This window comes from Thunnus albacares, chromosome 4 (genome assembly GCF_914725855.1).
Source record: "Thunnus albacares chromosome 4, fThuAlb1.1, whole genome shotgun sequence".
NCBI lineage: Eukaryota > Metazoa > Chordata > Actinopteri > Scombriformes > Scombridae > Thunnus > Thunnus albacares.
The window spans coordinates 10,589,322-10,610,858 of NC_058109.1; the positions used below are offsets into that span (position 1 = coordinate 10,589,322).

General features: G+C 39.0%; 1 protein-coding gene and 1 long non-coding RNA gene across 3 annotated transcripts; both read left to right on the forward strand.

Annotated features, from left to right (window-relative positions):
* Window positions 1-5,286: 5,286 nt before the first annotated feature.
* Window positions 5,287-16,034, forward strand: padi2 (peptidyl arginine deiminase, type II). Of its 2 annotated transcripts, none has more exons than XM_044348457.1 (16): window positions 5,287-5,626; window positions 8,042-8,213; window positions 8,743-8,812; window positions 9,130-9,191; window positions 9,708-9,825; window positions 10,334-10,486; window positions 10,644-10,831; window positions 11,169-11,272; window positions 11,451-11,562; window positions 12,527-12,634; window positions 12,745-12,896; window positions 13,073-13,220; window positions 13,397-13,490; window positions 13,607-13,686; window positions 15,004-15,144; window positions 15,308-16,034. In XM_044348457.1, exons 1-16 carry the CDS (start codon window positions 5,472-5,474, stop codon window positions 15,539-15,541), a joined length of 2,091 nt encoding a protein of 696 aa, XP_044204392.1. In that variant the 5' UTR covers window positions 5,287-5,471; the 3' UTR covers window positions 15,542-16,034. The 2 variants fall into 2 exon arrangements, with proteins under 2 accessions (XP_044204392.1, XP_044204393.1); XM_044348458.1 differs by lacking the exon at window positions 5,287-5,626 and adding an exon at window positions 6,264-6,486.
* Window positions 16,035-19,529: 3,495 nt separating this feature from the next.
* On the forward strand, window positions 19,530-21,106 carry LOC122980438. Its single transcript, XR_006403041.1, has 3 exons — window positions 19,530-19,884; window positions 19,986-20,049; window positions 20,736-21,106. It is a non-coding gene; the product is annotated as an uncharacterized LOC122980438 (long non-coding RNA).
* Window positions 21,107-21,537: the final 431 nt, after the last annotated feature.

Here is a 21,537-nt window from a genome sequence, read left to right on the forward strand (position 1 = left end):
TGATGTGATGGTGCCTTTTGAGTTCATCACATAGTTCTTCAATAATCTGATGTGGTCTGTATAGTAACCCACATAAAGTAATTTCACATGTGTAAAAGCAATTTACGTAAACGCACAATGCCCTTTTTAAATCAAGAGTCCTACCATAGACTGTATGAGTCCTACACATAGACTGTATATAAATATTTTTATATTGAAACAGAAAAGTCCTCTTCAAAGTCAAAGTCTCATCTAGACTACACATAAATATTTTTATATAGAAATATAAATGTCTTCGACCTCATCTAGACTGCACATAAATATTTTATGTGGATATATGAAAATCTTTTTATACAATCTATGGTCCTATGAGTGAAAAAAGGATGACAATAGTTTGTAGAAATAAAGGTATGCAACATGTGCCTGGAGCCAATGTCATGGGGTTATTACTAATGTTAGAGGTAGTTCTAGCAATAATATTAACAAAGTGTATTTAGTGCCTTTCAGAACATACAGTGCTGCTTGAAAGATTGTGAACCCTTCAGAATTTTCTGTATTGCTGCATAAATATGACCTAAAACACGATTGGATATTTACACAAGTCCTAAAAATAGATTCATTTATTTATTGAGGAAAATTATCCAATCTTACATATTTGTGAGAGGCAAAAGTATGTGAACCCTTGCTTTTGGTAACTGGTGTGATCTCCTTTTGCAGCGATAATTTCAACCAAACATTTCTGGTAACTCTTTATCAGCTCTGCACATCAGCTTGGAGGAATTTTAGCCCATTCCTCCTTACAGAACAGTCTCAACTCAGGGATGTTGGTGGGCGTCTTTGCATGAACTACATGCTTCAGGTCCTTCCACTGCATTTCTTTCGTCCTGACAGGACTTTGACTCGGCCATTCCAAAACATTATCTTTCTTCTGCTTCAACCATTCTCTTGTAGAATGACTTGCGTGTTTAGGGTCGTTGTCCTACTGCAAGACACACTTCCTGTTGAACTTCAGTCGGATACCTTGACATTTTCCTGTAGAATTGGCTGGTACGACTCAGAGCTCCATCAATGGTTGCAAGCTGTCCTGGTTCAGAGGCAGTGAAGCAGCCCAAACCATGATACTACCATCACCATGTTTCACAGATGGGCTAAGGTTCTTATGCTGGAATGCAATATTTGCTTATTGCAAAACATAGCGCTTCTCATTCAAGCCAAAAAGTTCAATTTTGGTCTCATCCATCCACAGAACATTGTTCTAATCACCTTCTGGCTATCCAAGTGGTCTTGAGCGAACCGTAGACAGCAGCAATGTTCTTTTTGGAGAGTAGTGGGTTTCTCCATGCAACTCTGCCATGCACACCATTGATGTTCAATGTTATCCTGATGGTGGACTCATTAACATCGACTGTAGCCACTGCAAGAGAGATCTTTAGTTTCCTAGATGTTACCCTGGGGTCCGTTGTGGCCTCCCAGACTATTACACACCTACTCTTGGTGTGATCTTTGTTGTTCGACTACTCCTGGGGAGGGTAACAATGGTGTTGAATGTCATCCATTTGTACACAATCTGCCTGACAGTCGACTGGTGGAGTCCAAACCCTTTCGAAATGGTTTTGTAACCCTTTCCAGCCTGGTGAGTATCAGCAACTCTTCTTCTAAGATCCTCGGAAATATCCTTTGTTTGAGCCATGACACACTTCCACAAACCTGTGTTGTGAAGCTCAGAGTTTGACAGTGAAGACCCAGATCTCTCTTCTTTAAATAAGGTAGGGCCTCCCAGTCTCACATGTGATTGTCATCCCATTGATTGAAACAACTGGCTGTGATTTCCCCTTCAAATGAATTGATAATCCTAGGGGTTCACATACATGAACAAGTGTAAGGTTTTTGTCTCATTTGTTTAACTGATGTCTCTTTATCTAGTTTTAGGACTTGAATGGAAATCTGATCACGTTTTAGGTCATATTTATGCAGAAAGAGGGCAAATTCTAGAGGGTTCACAAACTTCCAAGCAGCACTGTAAATAGTAATTTACATGATGTTCTCTACATGAATGTACAGAAAAGACTAAATATTTCAGCACTACTATAAAATAAAATCAAGCAAATAAGGTACAGAAGGTTAGGTAGAATAAAATACGCCACAATAAAATAAGATAAACAGACAAGGTAGCAGCTCTTTGGCATGAGGCCTCCTATTCAATTTGATACAGAAATGGATTGTGAGGTCATTGAGGAATACTTTAAACATGGCTCTACAACAGATAAAATACTTCATTTGCTTGCTGATTCACATGAGAGTGTACTAAGCAAACACATTCTTGGACAGATTTTAAGCAAGAAGCAGCTCTGGCGTAGAAAGAATAAAACCAATGTGGCTGACATGGCAACCTTCATTGAACAGCAACTGGAAATATCTGGTCAGTGTCACAGTTACAGATGAATGCACCAAAAATATTGTATGGAATTGTGACAGAGAAACAGTTTGAATATTGCTACAGTTATTGAATGGTGAAGGTGATGACCTGAGGTCAAGTCACAGACTGCGAAGGCGTGTTTACCACAGCTCTGGTCCAAACTATGTCTGGCACACTGATGGCTATGACAAGCTTAAGCCTTCTGGAATTGCAACCAGTGGATGCATTGAAGGGTTTTCCAGAAAGATGATATGGCTTGAAGCTTATAAAACAACCAGTGACCCAAACATCATCACTGGCTACTTAGTGGATGCTATGATCATGCTAATGGATGCCCTGCCAGATTTAGACTTGATTTAGGAACAGAAGATGGCCATATGGCTGAAATGCATCAACTTTTTTGAAGTTTTCTGAGAACCAAACTGAACAGACAGTGTGACGAGCACTGGAAACCAGCAGATTGAACGATGATTAAAAATAACTGACATCTAAAGTATTTATCTCTACAGTGCCACTGCAGAAGTGTCTGGCGAGTAGCGATAGATATCACGTCTGTCATGTGTCTTTTCACCTTCTTGTGCAGTTGCATCACTATTCTCCTCCTCCTGATTTAAGTCACAGGCAATGTCTTTCTTCTTGGTTATATAGGTAACTTTGTCTTTTCATACACTTCCCTGACTGTGGTACTATCCTCCAATGAATTCTACTAAAAGTCAGTTAAGTCAGTGTCAAAATCAGTTGGGCTCCCCTCTGCATTTTTTCCACCTGAAAAAAATCAGCTGCACAGCCTTTTCAAGCTCTGTTTTTTACTGTCCTTCGGCACACTCTCTTTTCTGGTTCCCCCATCCTTTCTGATTCGTACTTGCCCAATTCTGAAATGCATCCATCCCAACTCAATTTTTCGCTGATTCTTCTGTGCATTCTTTGGAGTGGTTTGATACTCTCTCTCAGACATATGTTCACGATCACCTTTATTGCTTGACAGGTTTCCTCTCAGTCACTCAAAGACTTTTGATTTGCGACTGCTGGCTTCTTTTTCCTTCCATCTGCAGTATCCAAAAACAGCCAGCCGATCACTATAGGATGGCAGTTACTCTCTTAGCTGGTCATCTGTCATGAGGCCTATGACAATGGATCAATCTAAAATGAAGAAATATCTCATGAATTCTTAGTCGAGTCAATTTTATTTGTATAGCTCAATATCGTAAATCACAAATTTGCCCCAGGTGACTTTACAGTCTGTACAGCAATACAACAACCGCTGTCCTTAGACCCTCAATTCGAATAAGGAAAAACTCCCTAAAAAATGGAAGAAACCTCAGGAAGAGCAGTGAAAGGATCCCTCTCCCAGCACGGACAGACGTGCAATAGATGTTGTGTATACAGAATAGAACACAATTACAGAATACAGCATTATTCTATAACAAAATCATAATGGATTTATAATATGAAGAATGTGATGAAGCGGACACCAAGCTGTTTTAAGGTGCCACCAGAACAGAATAGGACCTGAGCCGCGTGACCTCCATCACCATGGAGACCTGGCAGGAGGACAGGGGAGACTCACATCACAGCACTCACACACACAGGAGAAGAGACAAGAAAAGACATTATTCACACAGGAGAGAGAGAGAAGGATAAAGACATCATTGATGGGGAACCAGATCCAAAACCTCAGGGAATGGCACCGACAGCCAGCGAAGCAGAGTGGTTCCAGGATGGGTGCTGGTCCAGCAGGAGATGTCACAGAGACAAGAGAGGACAGGAGTAGAAAAAAGGGAGAGAAGAGAGAGGGGCACACAGCTGGGACACTCATGTGCTTGTGGAACAAACAGAAGGTTAGAGAGATGCAATGGTTGTCAGAACAGTTGCAATAATCAATAGTCGCGTCAGCAGGACGGCGCTCAGTAATTTCATTGAGACAGAAACCGACCTGCCATGCAGTACAAGGTCATGAAGTACTTAATTAAAGGCAACTAATTGTGGTTTAAGGCAAAAAGATGAGTTTTAAGTTTACATTTAAAGGACTCAGATTGTCTGACATTTGCAGAGAGGTTATTCCATAGGAGCATGGAGGTTATGTCAAGTGCATTAAAGTATAACAATGAACAACCTGCATAGCACCAGATATTATTTACAAAGTTCTTTCAAACTTTGTGTTTTTTAATGTTTATGTGGCATTTGTCAGAATTAAGCCTTTCCTATATTAACTACCTTCTCCTGTTCCATTTGCTGTATATCTTCCTCAGACACATGCTGTTACCTCATGTATGCACTTAGCTCATCTATCTTGTGGCAGTTCAAAGAACCTCTGCACCTCTGAGGAATAACATTAAAGCTTAAATTTAAATTTAAATCTTAAATCCTTCAACAAGGGAGAAAGGGAGCATTATTTCATATTATATTTTCCTTTTAATATTTAAAGTAGGTCTCTTGGTTTCTGATTTTCTGAGGCTGCCCTCTGTTATTATCACATATTCAATACTTTAAAGTGGGTAAGGGGGCATAATCACTCCATTTGATTTTAGTTTGACGCAGTTTATGACAACACTGGATGATCTACTACTGGTAGTTATTGCAGTTTATAATAACATGTTAGGCTGGATGTTGAATCAACTATAATGCTGACAATGCAATACTGACATGATGGAAGGACCTTTGGAAAACAGCGCCACTAGAGCGCATGTGCACTGAACTAACACCCATTATTTCGACTTTTTAACTCATAATTTTGACTTTTTATTTCATATTTGTGACTTTTTATCTCATAATGTTGACTTTTTATCTTGTACTTTTGACTTTTTAATATCATAATTGTGACTTAAAATGAACATTTTTTTTCAAATTATCAGGTAACATCTTTTTTTTTTACTGGCGGAACTGGGCTTCCATACAATTCACAAGAGAACTTAATGCCATATTTAGCAGGTTTTTCTTTTTTTGGTTTCCTGCCAAATATATGATTCAAAAGGCAGAGTCCCTCCTATCTCAAATTACGTATTGGAGGCACCTTTCAGAAACAAAAACTATCGCTCCACAAATCTGTCATTAGTCTGAGGCGATCAACTAAACAGCCATGTTTCAACAAACAACCCAAACCGACATTCCTGCTTTCTTAAACAAGAGGAAAAGAGTTGAACAAGAATATCTTCGAACATGTCGTCTGGACACAGAAAACGCCCAAAGTGTTCTCCATATTGTTGGCACCTCTCTGAAGGCAAACCTGTACAGGTGAGCTGTTTCGTAATTATCCACTGGGCAAGAAAACTTTAACCTGTAAAATACATACATTGTGCTTGTTATTATCGATGATGGTGGTGATGATTGAGCAGGAGGTGGCTTTTGCGTTTTGGCACGAGCTTTTTTTTTTTTTAACTAACTTTACATTTTTCATCTAATTGAGGAAAAGCTGTTGTGCTGCTTCCGAGTTTTTAGCTACAATTACGTGATCAAACTAAATAAAACCACGGTACAGCCTGCCATAATTATTGTAATATACAGTAGAATTCACGTGAAAGACGCCGTAGGCTATAATTAATTATTTGTAAAATTGGCTACAGTATTTGTTTGTCCTATCTCGGTTTCTTTATGCGAAATATTGCCTCGAGAAAAATAAACACACACACACACACACAAAAAGACACCAAAGACAACATAAAGAGAGACACATAATCTGAGAGACTAGACGAGACGAGAGAGAGAGAGAGATAACAGAGAGAGAGAGAGAGAGAGAGAGAGAGAGAGAGAGAGAGAGAGAGAGAGAGAGACGACACAGGAGGTAGCCCAGTGGTGACGAAGGACAGAGGGGGTGGGGGTCTGACCAATCACCGCCCAGATGGGCAAAATCTTCAACAGGCAGCCGTCATAATCACTTGTTGCATTCACACCGGATCATAAACAAGGCTAGTTCGTGTCTCAGCTTGTCTTGTCCACGGATCAGCCGGTGGTATTTGTAACACTCTGACTGACTGCCTCACACTCTGTGGGGCGACCGCAGCCATGATGCACCCCCGGACTCTCAGAGTAGATTATGACAAAACTACAAATGTCATATGCGTGGTCGGCTCTGAGCTTAACGTGAAGCTGCACAGGTAGGACCATATGTTCAACCTGCTGTCATATACAGCGACACACACACACACACACACACACACACACACACACACACACACACACACACACACACACACACACAAAGACTCATATGCTATTTTGCTTTATTCTGATCTCTTATGTTAATTTCCAGAAAAAAAATGTTTATTTTTGGAAAAAAAATATTATATTGTATTATAGTTTAGTATATAAATGTATAGAATTCAATTTTTATTTATATAGTCCAATATCACAAATTTGCCTCAGGGGGCTTTACAATCTGTACAGCATACAACATCTTCTATCCTTAGACCTTAGTGTATTATTTTCTTTACCACTGCTATGTTGTTATGTTAGAGACTGACAGTTAAAGTCTAATCTATATGTTCCTTTTTTCCTTTTTTATTAATTTTATTTTATTTCCTTTTTTATGAAACGTACATAGTAAGAACTCCATTGTTAACCCACAGAGAGAGTTGTGGGAAGGATATCATTTGTAGATCCTGGTGGTGACAGATCTCATGGGTTTTTTTTTTTTGTACAATGGGGAGAATCAACAGCCCTCTTTTGTTACTGGCCAACAGGAGAGACTTTGTTGTCCCAAAGAAATGCAGTCTATCTGTTCTGCCAAATACCAACCTACACAACACAACACCATAGAGCGAGGCTGGATTACTGACTGGGCAGAGCTGGAAACTAGGACATGGCCTGGACCCCCAGGGGCTCTGAGGTCTTTTCGGACTAGCCAGAAATAAAAGGCTGATATCATTTGAAAGGATATCCATTCCAGTGATTATGTAAAGGTGCCTTGTTTTAGTTTAGTTCACTTGTTTATTGTAAAACAAGAGATACTTTCTCATGCAAATTTCAATGTACAATGGGCATGCCAGTACTGTTCAGTGGGTATTTTGACAGCATAGTGCTTATTCTAGCATAAATGTATGGTAATTACAATACCACAAGATAGCTGACTCATGGAAAACCTGAGATGGAGCGTTAGAGGCTATCAGGTGTCTTGGTCCTTAGGCTGAATGTAGGCACGCCCTCACCTCGGTCTCATACAAGGAAAAGCGTCAGATTCTGTAAACATGCAAGTAAATATGGGCCCATTGTATTTCCCGGACGCTCCTTTCAGTTAATGATTGAACTGTAACTGAAACATGAGGGCAATTCTCCCATCTGCTGATTTAGTTCTTCATTCTGTCTTGACAGTTTTTACATATTTTGCAGTTGCAATTCGCAAATTTTTCATCATGTATGAACTCACACCATCCTAATTTTCATTTTGATAAAACCGACAGTATGTTTTTAAAGTCTTTTTTCCCGCTCCGCTGTCTTCTTGACAATAAGGAATATAGATTGACTACAGCTGCTATTTTGGTTTGCCACCTGCTACGACATATGAGCTTGTTGCTTATATTCATATGTCAGTGCACTTCCTCATTTGTATAGGAACAAATATCTGCTCTTAGACACACTATTTTTGTTTAATACAGTAGGCCTGTGTTGTGTAAACAGACATGCATCAGAATATGCTATTTTTCTGATTCTCAGGAGTGCCCCTCCCGGGTCCAAGTTCTTCTCTGTGAAGTGCACTGCTAATGTTCAGTACAGCATCAGGCCGCCGTCCCAGGAAACATCCCACCTCTCTCCCATCCCTCTCAATGGAAACTCAGTGCTATTCATCAGCATGAGCCGTGCCAGCCAGTATGAAAATGATAACAAGGTATGCTGATGATAAAACAATTAGTCATATTTCTTGATGAATATGTGCCAACATATGACCAGCTCCAGGAAACAACTGCTCATAAATGAAAAAAATGCACACTCAGGAACATGATTCAAGTTTGTGTGAAAACTGTAGTCATGTAAATGATCATCATTATTTATAATTCAGATGAAGTAATTAATATCTGCATTTCAGATATTAAATATGAGTAAGTTTCAGAGCCTGAAAGCAAACTGTTACAATAAAAATCTGTGACTATCTTAAGTTTTTTTAACTCTTGTCTGGAGAAATATATTTTTTTATTTGGCCAAAGTCCACTCACCCTCCCTGCAGCATGGGTACCTTTTGTTATTTTGATGATTCATTTATCACCTTTCAGATAAGAGGAGATGTTACATACTGAACAGGACTCAAGAGCTTTGTAATGTACAGCATTCAGTCATGCTCCTCTAAGGCTTAACGATAAAAGTGGTACCAAAAATAATAATGTTGTGTGTATAAATGACTTGTGCCTTTACTTTATAAGCTGTCAATCCGGTACTATGGGAAGAATAAAGATGTCTTGGGGAGAGCAGTCCTGCACCTGACTGCACTTGGTATGTGAAAACATAATAAAACAAGATGCATTTTACCAAAGAAAAATATATAAGAGATATGTACAAACTATTAGTTTAATCTCTAACTCTGATTTGTTCTTCTGTCAGCGTCAGTGGTGTGTTTAAGTGCACATCGTAATCTGAACATGACTCATATATAAGCTGTAATGGTCTTTATTTTGGATATCAAGTTGACTCATGTACATGGTGATGTTCAGATTTGTGAAATATAAATGTATTTAAACAGCCTTTTAAAAAACAATAATTGTATTGTGTTATGAGACAATATCTGGAATATTTGTATATCTGTCTCACAGAGATCTCTCTGGATGTGGATGCAGACAGAGACGGTTTTGTGGAGAAGAACAACCCCAATAAGGTGAGCTCAGTTTTAGACGGCAGCGCAAAGTGTGACACCTAATGAAGGAGATATTTTTTCTTCTTTTCACTTTCTGATAGACAACAAATAACATGCTGTGTACAACAACCTGGATTATATTTATGGAGCAGATTTTATGCTGTGTATGAATTATTTTAAAGGTTTTTATGCTTGTCATGTTGCACACTGTGTGTGAGATAATTTCTCTTTACAAGCCTTATAAGGCTGTAGTCAGTAGCTGAGGTTTGCCTTGCTCTGTCATCTTGATTTATCTTCCGTTCGTCTGTCTGTTGATATTATTATAAATGTGTTGCTCCTAAACCTAAACTGTGCTTTTGCAATATTTGTGTTTCAGCAGTTTGGTGTGTGCAAGTCTAAACTCTACACTGTTTATTAAACTTTTTGCGTTTAGATTTTCAAGGGAATTGTCAATCTAATTCATTTACATGTACCTGTAGATAAAAACTTGAATCATAATGTGGGGGAGGGGTATCGTGTTTGTTGAAAACTTGTTAGGGGTCCTGGAAATGGGGTCCTAATGGGCATGGAGCCATCGTTTTGGTCAACTGTGACTCAGAGCGGTCCTATGGAAAGAAGCCAGACACAGAGCAGGACTACATCTCCAGAGTGTCAGGTGAAAGAGAATCAATATAGCTTCTTGTTCACTAGTGAATACTCTTACTCCAGTCTTTCTTCCCTCTGTATCATTAACTTTTATAACTGTTATCGGCATCAAAAGGTCACTCATATTTGCTCATATTAGTCACCAGATTAAAGTGGTGATGTGTGAGGTCGGTTTGATAAACCTACAATTCTAGAGAACTCTGTGTGGGTGACTGTAGTGGTTTGATAAACTAGGCCTCTGATGTAGATAAACCAGTTAAACTAAAATTTGATAATAAAAAACAGGCGTCATGTTGCAGTTTAATCAGTTTAATTTGTCCTTGTATTTTCATTTATCATAAATATTACCACAAACTGACAGTATGTGGCTTTAGCATTAAAACTTAAAGTCAAAAAGTCACTCAATTACATTCATGTAGTCCTGTACATGTTACATGTGTATTTTCTAACATCTGTGGTATCAAGGTTAGAAATGAACAGCTCAAACAACATTAATATGACTCTTTGTGGATGTTCAGATCTGAAGGACATGTCTGTCATGGTGCTGCGGACCAGAGGCCCTGCCAAGCTCCCAGAGGGCTACAAGCTCACAATGCACATCTCTCAGGGAGATGCAGAGAGTGTCAGAGTCTTCAGGGCCAGATCCTCTGAAGTGGGGAATAATGTCCTGTGTGAGTAAAGATTAGGGCGGAGAAAGCCCCAAAACAGATGATGTAACATGCAAGTAATTCACTTGGTTATTTAAGGCTTTGTGCTGTTTTAATAACTTTTTTTTCCCAAAGCAAATGCCTTTAATTAACCTTGTTTATGCTTTTCTTAATTTGGCAGATAAACTATACAACCAATTTGTGAAAGACTATCCACTGGTGCTGAGCAGTGACTCCTTGTCCCAGGAAGTGCCTTACGTTGGAGGTGTAGGAGAGATGAACTTTTATGTGGAGGGCCTCAGGTTTCCTGACAAAGATTTCGACGGGCTCATCAGCATCAACCTCAGTCTGTTAGAGCCCATCTCTACAGTAAGACCTGCAACATGGCATCCACCATTTTACACATCTTTATTTTTACAGGGTTTTACAGTTTAATCTCATTTCTATTCAATATTTTATGTTAAACTATGCTGAGAGGCCAAGAATGAACTTTCATGCATATCAATAATATAACTTAACTAGATAGATTTTTATAAGTCAATTTGCTTCTAAATAAGCAAAGGTCAATTGCTGTGTCTGTGTCACTACTTGGAAATAACAAAATCTCTCTTTGAGTTAATTCGGTGTCTTATTATATTTAAGTGATCAAACGCAGATTCAGTGTAAACAGACATGAAGCTCAGCAGCCTCTCTCTTGTTTTGACAGGGACTTCCAGAAACGCCTATTTTCACAGACAAAGTTATGTTCAGAGTGGCACCCTGGATCATGACACCCAACACCCTCAAGCCTCTAGAGGTGTTTGTTTGCAGGTAAAAGCTGACTGATGAATAATTAAGATGATGATGACAATAGATGTGTCAATAGGATGTTAGAGAGCTGCTATTTCAACAGCGCAATCCCCTTAATTTTGACTCATACTCATGAATTTGCATTTTGCAAAAGATTTCTTAATGAGAATCACTTCTCTGTCTGTGGTTGCCTTCTCAGCACATCTGACAACCATCAATTCCTGAAAGGAATGAGAAACCTTGTGGCCAGGAGTGGGTACAAACTTAAGATTTGCCACGAGTACATGAACAGAGGAGATCGCTGGATGCAGGCAAGAAAACTAAATGCAAGCTTCGTGTCACACTTTCATGTGGAGCTTAGCTTTACCTGTGATCATTTGATGTTTGCTCCTCATTCTCACCTTTTCTGTTTTTGGGAAGCTCCTCATTGGGATTACTTTTTATTTCTTTTTAAATGGAGTTTAAGTCTTAGGAGTCTTTGTGTGTCTCACTGAGAGCTTTTAATCATGTGAAAACATGGGTGGGTGAGGCCCACTGAGCCTTTCATTAAATCAAACATTCCAAAATATGAGTGCAAAGTATTGTTTTTACAACTGCACTTTAACAGCAAATATTACTGGAACCACAACAGAAAATTGCAGAAGTCTTTGTGTGTCTCACTGAGAGCTTTTAATCATGTGAAATCATGCCCTCTGAGCCTTTGATTAAAGGCTGTACAACTTCATTTGAATTGACTGTCAATGAACTAATTTGAGAACCCAACCTCACATTTAATTTATGTTTCTACAGGCAATAAATATCATGGAGATTACAGCTACTTACGATTATCTCATGTTAATTTATAACATGTTATACATTTTGGTAGAATGTGGAAAGCCTTAAGAGTGCCTGCGAATCCAACCAAACCAATAAGCCAAGTCATGAAAGGTTTATCTGACAGCAGCTACAGTCAGTATGTGGTTGTGTTTTGCAATAATTGCATGATGATACCAAAAAAATTAGAAAGAATTACAAGTATTATGTCTTCCTCATAGAAAGAGAGACATGTCTTAGAAAAAGAAACAGGAACTGGAAATATGACAAGTCACACCACCAAGTTTATCTGGTAACTGTAATTATATCAGAGGGATCTTTCACAACCGCCCCGTCACAAGAAAGAGAAGTGAAACTTAGAAAAATTTGTCACAATTCACATAAAACATTTAGGCAAAAACTGAAAAAATATGTTAAATCCTCTGAATGAAAGAAAAAGTATTTAATTCTACAATTTTCTAGGACGAGCTGGAGTTTGGTTATATCGACGCACCACACCACCGGTTCCCTGTTGTTCTGGATTCCCCTCGAGATGGAGAACTCATGGACTTTCCATATAATGAGCTACTGGTGAGTGATGGATTCAGATTTCTCTTTAAATCTAATGTTTGGAGATATATAATGCTTTTAGAAATGGAAAAGCTTTTTCAGTTTTATCTCAACCAAATTCATGTCTTCAGGGACCCGACTTTGGATATGTGACAAGGGTGGCCCAGAGAAAGGATGTGAGCAGTTTGGACTCATTCGGTAATCTGGAAGTCAGTCCTCCCGTCACTGTGAACGGGAAAAACTATCCCCTGGGCAGAATTATCATTGGAGTGGCCTTTCCTACGTGAGTTTGCAACAGATTCAGAGATAAGCCCCTTACTTCTTGAGAATATGAGTCATTCAGTTATGCATGAGCAAATGATTAATAAATCCAGTTCCTTGTTGTAGGATGGCACAGTAAACAGAACATGTGACAGAAGAATTTTGTCATACAAACCGACATATTTGTCTTTCTTTAAGGGCAACTAAAGGACGGAACATGACCAAAGTAGTTCAAGACTTCCTGTGGGCCCAGAAGGTTCAGGAGCCCATTGCCTTATTTTCTGACTGGCTCGTTGTCGGCCACGTAGATGAATTCATGTCTTTTGTTCCTGCACCTGACAGAAAGGTAAATGTTTCCTCTTAAACAGACAAATAGAAATAGGGAGAATACAGGTGGAACAGGAAGCCTTTAGCTGTTACTGGCCCATACTGAAATGCTGTAACCTACACAGTGGGATTGCATAAACTCTCAGGATATGAAACAGCCAGTGTTGTCTTTGTCTCTTGTGTATCTGTTCACAGGGCTTCCGGCTGCTGCTGGCTAGCCCAGACGCTGGCTACAAACTATTCAGAGACTTACAGAACGATGGTCACGGACAAGCCAAACTGTTTGAGGGTAAGCCTGTCTTCAGCAATTTATCTGTGGCAAATCTACAATGTGCAATGAACAAATTCATCATAAAAAGTCCTGACACTCACTTCTATAATACTTCTACCATACTTTTAAAAAAGGTCAGAGAGATGAAGAACCAGTCACTTTGGATGAGATACTTAGTAATGAAAGTTTGCAAGCTGAAAATAACTACGTACAGGTGAGTCACATTATACGATGAGACATCAATTTCTCAAAAAAAAAAAATCTTTCCAGCTCAGAAAGATGATAGACTTGGTTCAATCTGTGAAAATTATAACATAAATTCTTGCAGCCTACTGCAGCTGTAATCTGTATCTGCCATAAGTATGTGGACAGCCAAACATAAGTCTCATATGTGATTGATGAATATGTCGTTCCATTTTCCCTTTATGTTTTTAGGAGAGACTGGAAACATGAGTAGAGAGAAGGGTATGATGTTGCAGTTATGTGGTGTGCATCTTAAAAAGTAAAGGCTAGACAGGCTAACCTGTCGCCACAAAGTTGGAATCACACTGTCGTGTGATATAATATGATATACTGTAGCATTAAGGTTACCCTTTGGAACTAAGGGACTTAACCCAAACAACCCAAAAACAGCCCACATCATTATTCCTTCTCCACCAATCTTAACAGTTGACACTATGCATTCAGACAGCACTGGCATCAGCTAAACCCAGACTTGTCCATCAGAAAGCCAGTAAAGAATGATTGATCTCTCCAGAAAACACACTTGCTTTACATCATCCCAGACGACACTTGGCATTGCACATAGTGATTTTAGTCTTGTGTGCCTCTGCTTTGCTGTGGAAACCCATGTCATGGAGCTCCTGACAAACTGTTATTGCACTGATGTTGCTTCCTGAAGTAGGTTGGTACTTGGTAGTGGATGAGAACAAACCATTTTTACTTGCTACATGCTTCAGCACTTGGCAGCCTCATTTTATGAGCTTGTGTGGCCTATCGCTTTACGATGAGCTGTTGTTGTTTGCACTTCACAATAACAGCACTTACAGCTGATTGATGCATGTCTCACAGGGTTGACATTTTTAGAAAGATGGCATCCTATGACAGTGCCACATTGAAAACCACTGAGTGCTTCAGTATAACCAAATGTTTGTCAATGGATATTGCTTGGCTGTATGCTTCATGTCATGAACCTTATAGCACTGGGTGTGGCCAAGGCAGTTGAACTTACTAATTAGCAGGGGTGTCCATATACTTTTGGTCACATAGTGTAGTTTTTTGTTTGAAGTCAAAGTAGCTTAAACAAAATGAATTTGAATACTGGAGCATGACCTCCAAGTGAAAATCAAAGAAGAAATTATCATTAAAATAAAACACAGTTTATTATGGTCAATTCTTCTGCATGCTACCAGCACATTTGTTTACAGAAACAATTAATATGGAATTAGATGAGAAAAAATGGCTTTTTAACTTGTGTATTATGCAGTATGTGCAATGCATGGTGTCCTTTTTACTGGTTACTCTCTCTCAGAGCTGCATCGACTGGAACAGGGATGTACTGAAGAGAGAGCTGGGCCTGGATGATGAGGACATCATCGACCTGCCAATCCTCTTCAAGTTGATGGAGGAAACGAAGGACGAGTACAGAGCAGTGGCTTACTACCCAGACATGGTATGTTTGCCAGTAAACTGGCATATGACTCGGCTATGATTATTTTCCAATGCTTGTTTCCATTTTAGAGGCATTAAAGCACTCATCAGTAAACAGGATGTAAGTAAATCTAGGAGCTGATAGCACTTGTGGTTTTCACATGATCCGTCACATCTGTTTCCAGGTGAACATGATTGTCTTGGGGAAAAACCTTGGCATCCCGAAGCCCTTTGGCCCCAAGGTGAATGGACGCTGTGCCCTGGAGGCTGAGATGTGCTCACTGATGGAAGGCCTAGGCCTCACATGCACATTCATTGACGACTTCGCCTCTTACCACAAACTGCTGGGAGAGGTCCATTGTGGCTCCAATGTCCGCAGGGAACCGTTTGACTTCAAGTGGTGGAATCTGGAGATGTGAATGAAAACTGTATGGAGATTGGTTAGAGAGGCAGATAGAGGGCTTTATTTTCAAAAAATGTAAATTGTTTTGGAAAACCTATTTCATAGGAATGATTATGTTTGAAGAGGGAATTTTTTTGTCAAAGCCTTACATTACCTCAATCATTTTGCAATAAGTGCCTTTTTTTCCAAATAATGTATGCCTAATTTCATACCAAAGTATTTGCAATAAGTAACAATCAACATTTATTAAGGAAACATAACCGCAGTGTTTTGATATATTGTTTGTATCTTCATCTTTATTAAACCTTTTTGTTGGCTCTATTTACAAAAAAAGGATGTAAAGCAATATTAACATCTTCTGAAGGGCTTAAGCAGACAAGAACAGAAATACAATCATTTGAATTGAGCACATAGAAGATTCGCTCCCAATCTGTTGTGGTTTGGATCGGCCATTGGCGTACAGTGCAAGCACAGTTAGATAAATGGAACCACATAATGATGTGCAATAATAATACAGAGCCACAAGAGGGCGTAATCCATCTACTCAAGCATTTCCAGCCCAGAGGAAAATCATTTGAAATCATGTCCTTCAATTCATAATATTGACTTCAAAAGGCTGTAATACACAAATGTGTCATTATGAACTAAAAAGTGAACTAAGCCATTTTCCAGTAGAGTCAAATGCTGAATATTTTAATTTGTTCTGAGTGATTTGTAGCTATATGTATACATTAACAGGCTGTGTTTTGCATTTGGTCCAGTGTCTTCAAATCTGTTGTACTTTCACATACTGTAAATTAATTATCATTAATTCACTTTAGACAATAAATCGCATGTCTGCTTCACTCTTATCACTGAAATAACAAAAAAAAATTCTTGTGTCAGTTCTTTCCTTCATAACAAACTTTAGATAGGGAAAAGCCTCTTCACTCAGGAATGGTGAGCTGTTTCAGACTCAGGTTTACTGTGGTCAGCAGTCAACACATTATCACCATTCACTGCAGCAGATATGTACCCGACAGACAGCCACAGAAACACACTGAGCACATCAAAGTTGGACCCATGTACAATATCACAGTGGGATGTGAGGTTGACATTAAAAAATAAACCATTTCCTCTCTAGTACAACTCTCCTTTCTGCAGACCCACTGTTTCACAAGCTAAATGGTTTGATTGGTTTCTTTCATCGTGCTTTCAGTCACAAGATTAAACCTTCATTCAAATCCTGATCTTTAAAAGAGGGCAAACAAGATTTTGGAGCTTACTGCCCTGAAGAATGAGCAGGCAGGCAGAGTTATTCTGTTAAACCAGCTGACAGACGACAGTCAGTAGTGATGCTGCGTGGGTGCGGAGGTCTCTTCCTTTGCCTTGAGCTTTCAAGAAGGGTGCCAGATGGAGCTTGAATGGGGGCTATAGGTACATGTCCATGGAGCGAGGTGTCTGTCATGACAGGCAGCAGATCCATGCCAAACATACAAAGGAAGATCAGTCAGTCTCTTCATCTGGCTTCTAACTCCTGCTCCTGTTCTGCGTCTGTGTTTGAGTTCACATGCCCTTGGCTCGTTTTTGGCAAGATATGCCTCTTGAGGGAAAGCTGAGACAGAGAAAGGGAAATGGGAGAGATACACAGATGAACATAAAAGAAGAGAAAGTGAGTGAAGGGTAAAAAGATGAGGAGAGAGAGGAAAACAGCTTAAAAAAGATAAAGAAAGATATCTTTGCAGTCGTGCTGTCATTAAAGGATACGCTCACAATTTTTCAAGTGTGTCTTAAAACAATAGTCAGGTTTTGCTTGCTGTCATGATTCCTCCTGTTTATATGGACCATGAGAAGATCCCCACATTTTGAGCAAAAATGCATTTAAAACTTTATCTGAAGATAATATAAGGAGTTTGTCTAATAAAAAATCTTCCACAGTTCCAGTCATTTTAATTAAACAGTCCCTCTTTTTGTGTCTCGACGGACAGTATTTTCCTGTTCAGCTGCAGTGGAAGGATCAAAAAGAGGGAATATGGCACTAAAAAATGGATAACTTAAAAATATTGACTTGATTTGACTAAGTTGGACAGCTGAAGCTTCATATTAGCTTCAAATAAACTCTTAAATACATTTTTGCACAGAGTGAGGGCTGGGGATTTTGTCCCCCATCACTAAAGTGCATTATGAAGGGGTCTCTTAATGGCCAGTATGAACAGGAGGAAATGGATGTCGATGTAGTGATCAGTGGGGCATGGCTAACAGTTCTGCATACACACATAGAGAGATGATGACATCGTTAATATCAACATATGCAATAAAAGAATATCCATAACAACCAGATATATCAAATAGACCAAGTAGCAAATCCTCACACCTATGAAACTGGAACCGATGAATTTGTGGTCTTTCTGCTTAATACTTTCATTGTTAATCAAACTATTATTGACAAAACAATCTCACCTCAAGATCAATGTAGTAGCTGATTTGAAGCTTTCAACATCTTCATCTACGTTTTTTAAAAAGATGTTCTTAATGTGCTCAGAAACAATGGAAATGTGAACATCTACTATCATGTGACAGGATTGAAAGTCCCAGAAAAGCTACTAAATGGACTCTGAGGTCAACAATGAACGTTGAAGCTCAATAAGATAATCTCCACATAATGTGAACCTATCTGAGTGTCACCAAATGACTGACGCCAAGCACTTTGTCTCACCACTGAGAACTTGTGCTCCTGCGGGGGGCGCTCTGTCCCAGGCCGGCTGTCTGTCGCTTTAATGCTGCCAGCTGTTCCAGCCAAAAAAAGGATACCCCAGCATCCAAAAGATTAATGGTTCAGGGTGAATCATTAGTGACAAAAAAAAGTGCAACAGAAAAAATGTGTGGGAATCATTGATAACTTTGCAGTTTTTAGGCATAGTGAATTTCACTCATTTAAGAAGAGTCAGAGCTCTTTTTTTCACAGGCCTTCTGTTGCTGGCACTGAGCTCGACTGGTGCACTCATCACTGAAGGGCACTCAGATATTAATTGCTCAGGAAGCAGAGAGTGTTATTCTTAAATATGCCCCATCTAGATTTCCCCCAGATACTCTGGATGTGTGAAACAGTCAACCTTTTAGTAACTTGTCTGCTTCCATGTCTGCTAACACTGGCTGTGAATGATATCATCGATCAGCTCTGTGAGACATACAAGGAGCTCCAGGCCTTAGAGAAAGAGTTAGAGGATAAATTAAAGAGGAAGACACCATTCAATTTCATAAACTTTAAAAAAAAATATCTATTCTCATGTATATTCAAAATATCCTCAGTTGAATGTCATTGTGTTTTCCTATAACAGCAATTAATTAAAACACTACATTACTACAAATTTAAATTTCATTTATGATAATGTTAGTGTGTGTGTTTTAAATTGTATTGACGTGGACTGTTTTTTCTGTTGTTCAATGTCTCTCTCAGGCCATCACCATACTGGTGAAGAATGTCAAAAGCAATATGATTTCAGAGATGCAACTGCAGGTGCTGCTGGGATACGCTGAGGAGGACATCTCTGATCAGTCTCGCCAGGCTACCACCTTATATATTCTGGCTGAATGCAGAAAAAGCATACATCCACTCGCTCACATTTACGTTATACATATACAACTTCAAGGTTATTTTTATCAATTGAACATGAAATAATTCATTGTTTATTATCTTGTACTTTTTTAATGCAGTTTCACTCTACTGACTCATATATCTCAGTGTCTTAAATAATATAGAATGTGATCTATAATTTTCCCATCTGTCCCCTCTCCCAGGCCCAGGTCTGTGGTCTGTATGTGAAGGGGGTTGGAGGAGGAGTTTACCCATTGTGTGTACGACTTGCTGCTGGAGAGAGCGATCAACCCTGACAACTATGAAGATGAGGGTCAAGATTTAGACATCATTTACTTTTGTAGAATAAATGAAAATGATTACATTTTTTGTTTGAAATATGAAGAAAAAGGAGTATCTTTGTAACATGAAAACTCTCTTCCAGATCTAGGAGGAGCAGGATGAGAGAGGAGCAGACAAAATGTTGTGCCGTTATCTGACACTTGTCACCAAACTGAGCAAACACTGCGGCCTGCTGGAGCTCAGCAAGCCATACAACACACTCTATCGTATCTGGGGTTAAAGACTGACACACCACCTCTCTATCACTTACATACACCTACATTCCACGCACACTCATTCTCTTTTTCAAATGTATGTATACACCTATAGGTCACACTGAAGACCACCTGCTGTACCCTTGCCACTGGGTGGAGCAGCTGGTAGCTGTTTGGAGAGGAGAGGGAGACGATGTTTAACCTCAGTAGGCAGCCACAGCCTTCATCAACAACGACCTGGATAAGAAGGTGATAGGACCGCTCCTTTTTTTTTTTTACTATGGCTGGTGCGGTAACCTAAATTTTTAATTGTTTCAATACATTTTCTCTTTCTCTCTTCTGTCTTCTAGATAAGAGAGTTAGCGTTATCTTTCTGCCATCAGCAAGTTCCTGAACACAGCGTCAGGAGAACAGGTGCACAGAACTCACTGCATCTCAAACACATTTAAGCAAATCATCTTCTGTTACTTTTTTTGTGTCCTTTACACTTAAACAAATGACAAATGTCACTTATGCCATATTGAATAGATGGCTCATGTGTGTAAACGAAATAAAACAAAGACCAACTGCACTGTAAAAAGTGGAGACTGGTAAACATATCTTTTTTATGGTTTGCCGTTGCTGAATCCAAACACTTCAAAGCTGTCAAAAGACTGAATTGATGTGAGGCTGCTGTGAAAGCTTCATTGGTTACATACACACAAATGATTGTTTTCCCCACCAGGAACAAAGGACAGCATATTCCACAGTACCCGCTGGTGTTTAATCATAAACTAACAGAGATTCATACCTGCGACCTCACATGCAACATGCACTTTATTTTAGAAGTTACCATTGCCACTCTGTAACATACAGCACATAGCATAGCCAGAAAGAGCACAGCCATTCTTATTAGTTCTTAGTTTTATAAATATGCACAATTCCCATTGTAGCTTTGCCTAACTTAAACCTGAGCAGAGGTCTAATCAGCCAGAATCAAGAAAAACACTTGTGGATGTGCAGGGCCTTTACTTTTATTAAAATGCACGTATAATGGACGGTCTGTATACAAGATTATGTTTTCAAACTAGTAAAACTAATCTTTTTTATTCTTTTTTCAGATTTTCAGATGAGTGCTCATGAAACTGGACAAGATTATTGAGTACCAAGAGGAAATCCTCAGAAACCAACAACTCAACATGTCTGTGAACATTGTGGCAGAGGATGACTTACTTGATCAGCCCTGTGAGACAGTTTTTTCAGATTGAATGAAATAATTGATTCAACAGATGATACATGGACCCCTTTTTCTTAAATGATATAGTTTTGTCTAACAATGTGTCAGCAAATTATGGAGGAGCCAGGGAGTCCAACTGTTAAAGCTGAAGTTGTTCAAGTTCAAACAAATGAATTGGTGGGGTTTAAGATTATTAAATCTCACAATGAAGAATACTAAAATCTAATTATAATCCAATGTCCTGCCTGCTTGTAATGTATGTATATGGGTCTGTGCACAGTTTATCTGCTGCTGACTTTACCTCCTGTCAATGCAATCAATCTATACACATGCAGCAGGGTGTTAAATGTTTCTTCTTGAGTCCAGTGAGTTTCATATTTCAACAACTTAACTCTGAATGGCCCATTATCCACTAGATCAATTAATTAAAAATTTTGAGGCAGCAGGGAAATTGATTACTTTAAGTTTAAATAACTTAAATCACTTAAAAAGTATTTTAAATTGTGATGGTGTTTTGGTATTTAAACAGCTGACATGAAAATGGATGTGGATATGAATATTTTGAGGGTTTGGGAAAAAATGACAGCATTTGATAGTACTAGTATTGTAGTAGTATTGTATCTACTGCCTTTGAGAGACTGATGGATACCCAGCACACAATTTTCGGCTCGCTTCACAGGCCACAG

Excerpts from the sequence above, each read along its gene's own strand:
- padi2 (XM_044348457.1), top strand. The coding sequence starts at position 5,472 with ATGTTTCAACAAACAACCCAAACCGACATTCCTGCTTTCTTAAACAAG. Across the intron at positions 9,192-9,707 it reads AGAAGAACAACCCCAATAAG|GGGTCCTGGAAATGGGGTCC; the intron begins GTGAGCTCAGTT and ends AAAACTTGTTAG. Across the intron at positions 13,491-13,606 it reads ACAAGCCAAACTGTTTGAGG|GTCAGAGAGATGAAGAACCA; the intron begins GTAAGCCTGTCT and ends CTTTTAAAAAAG.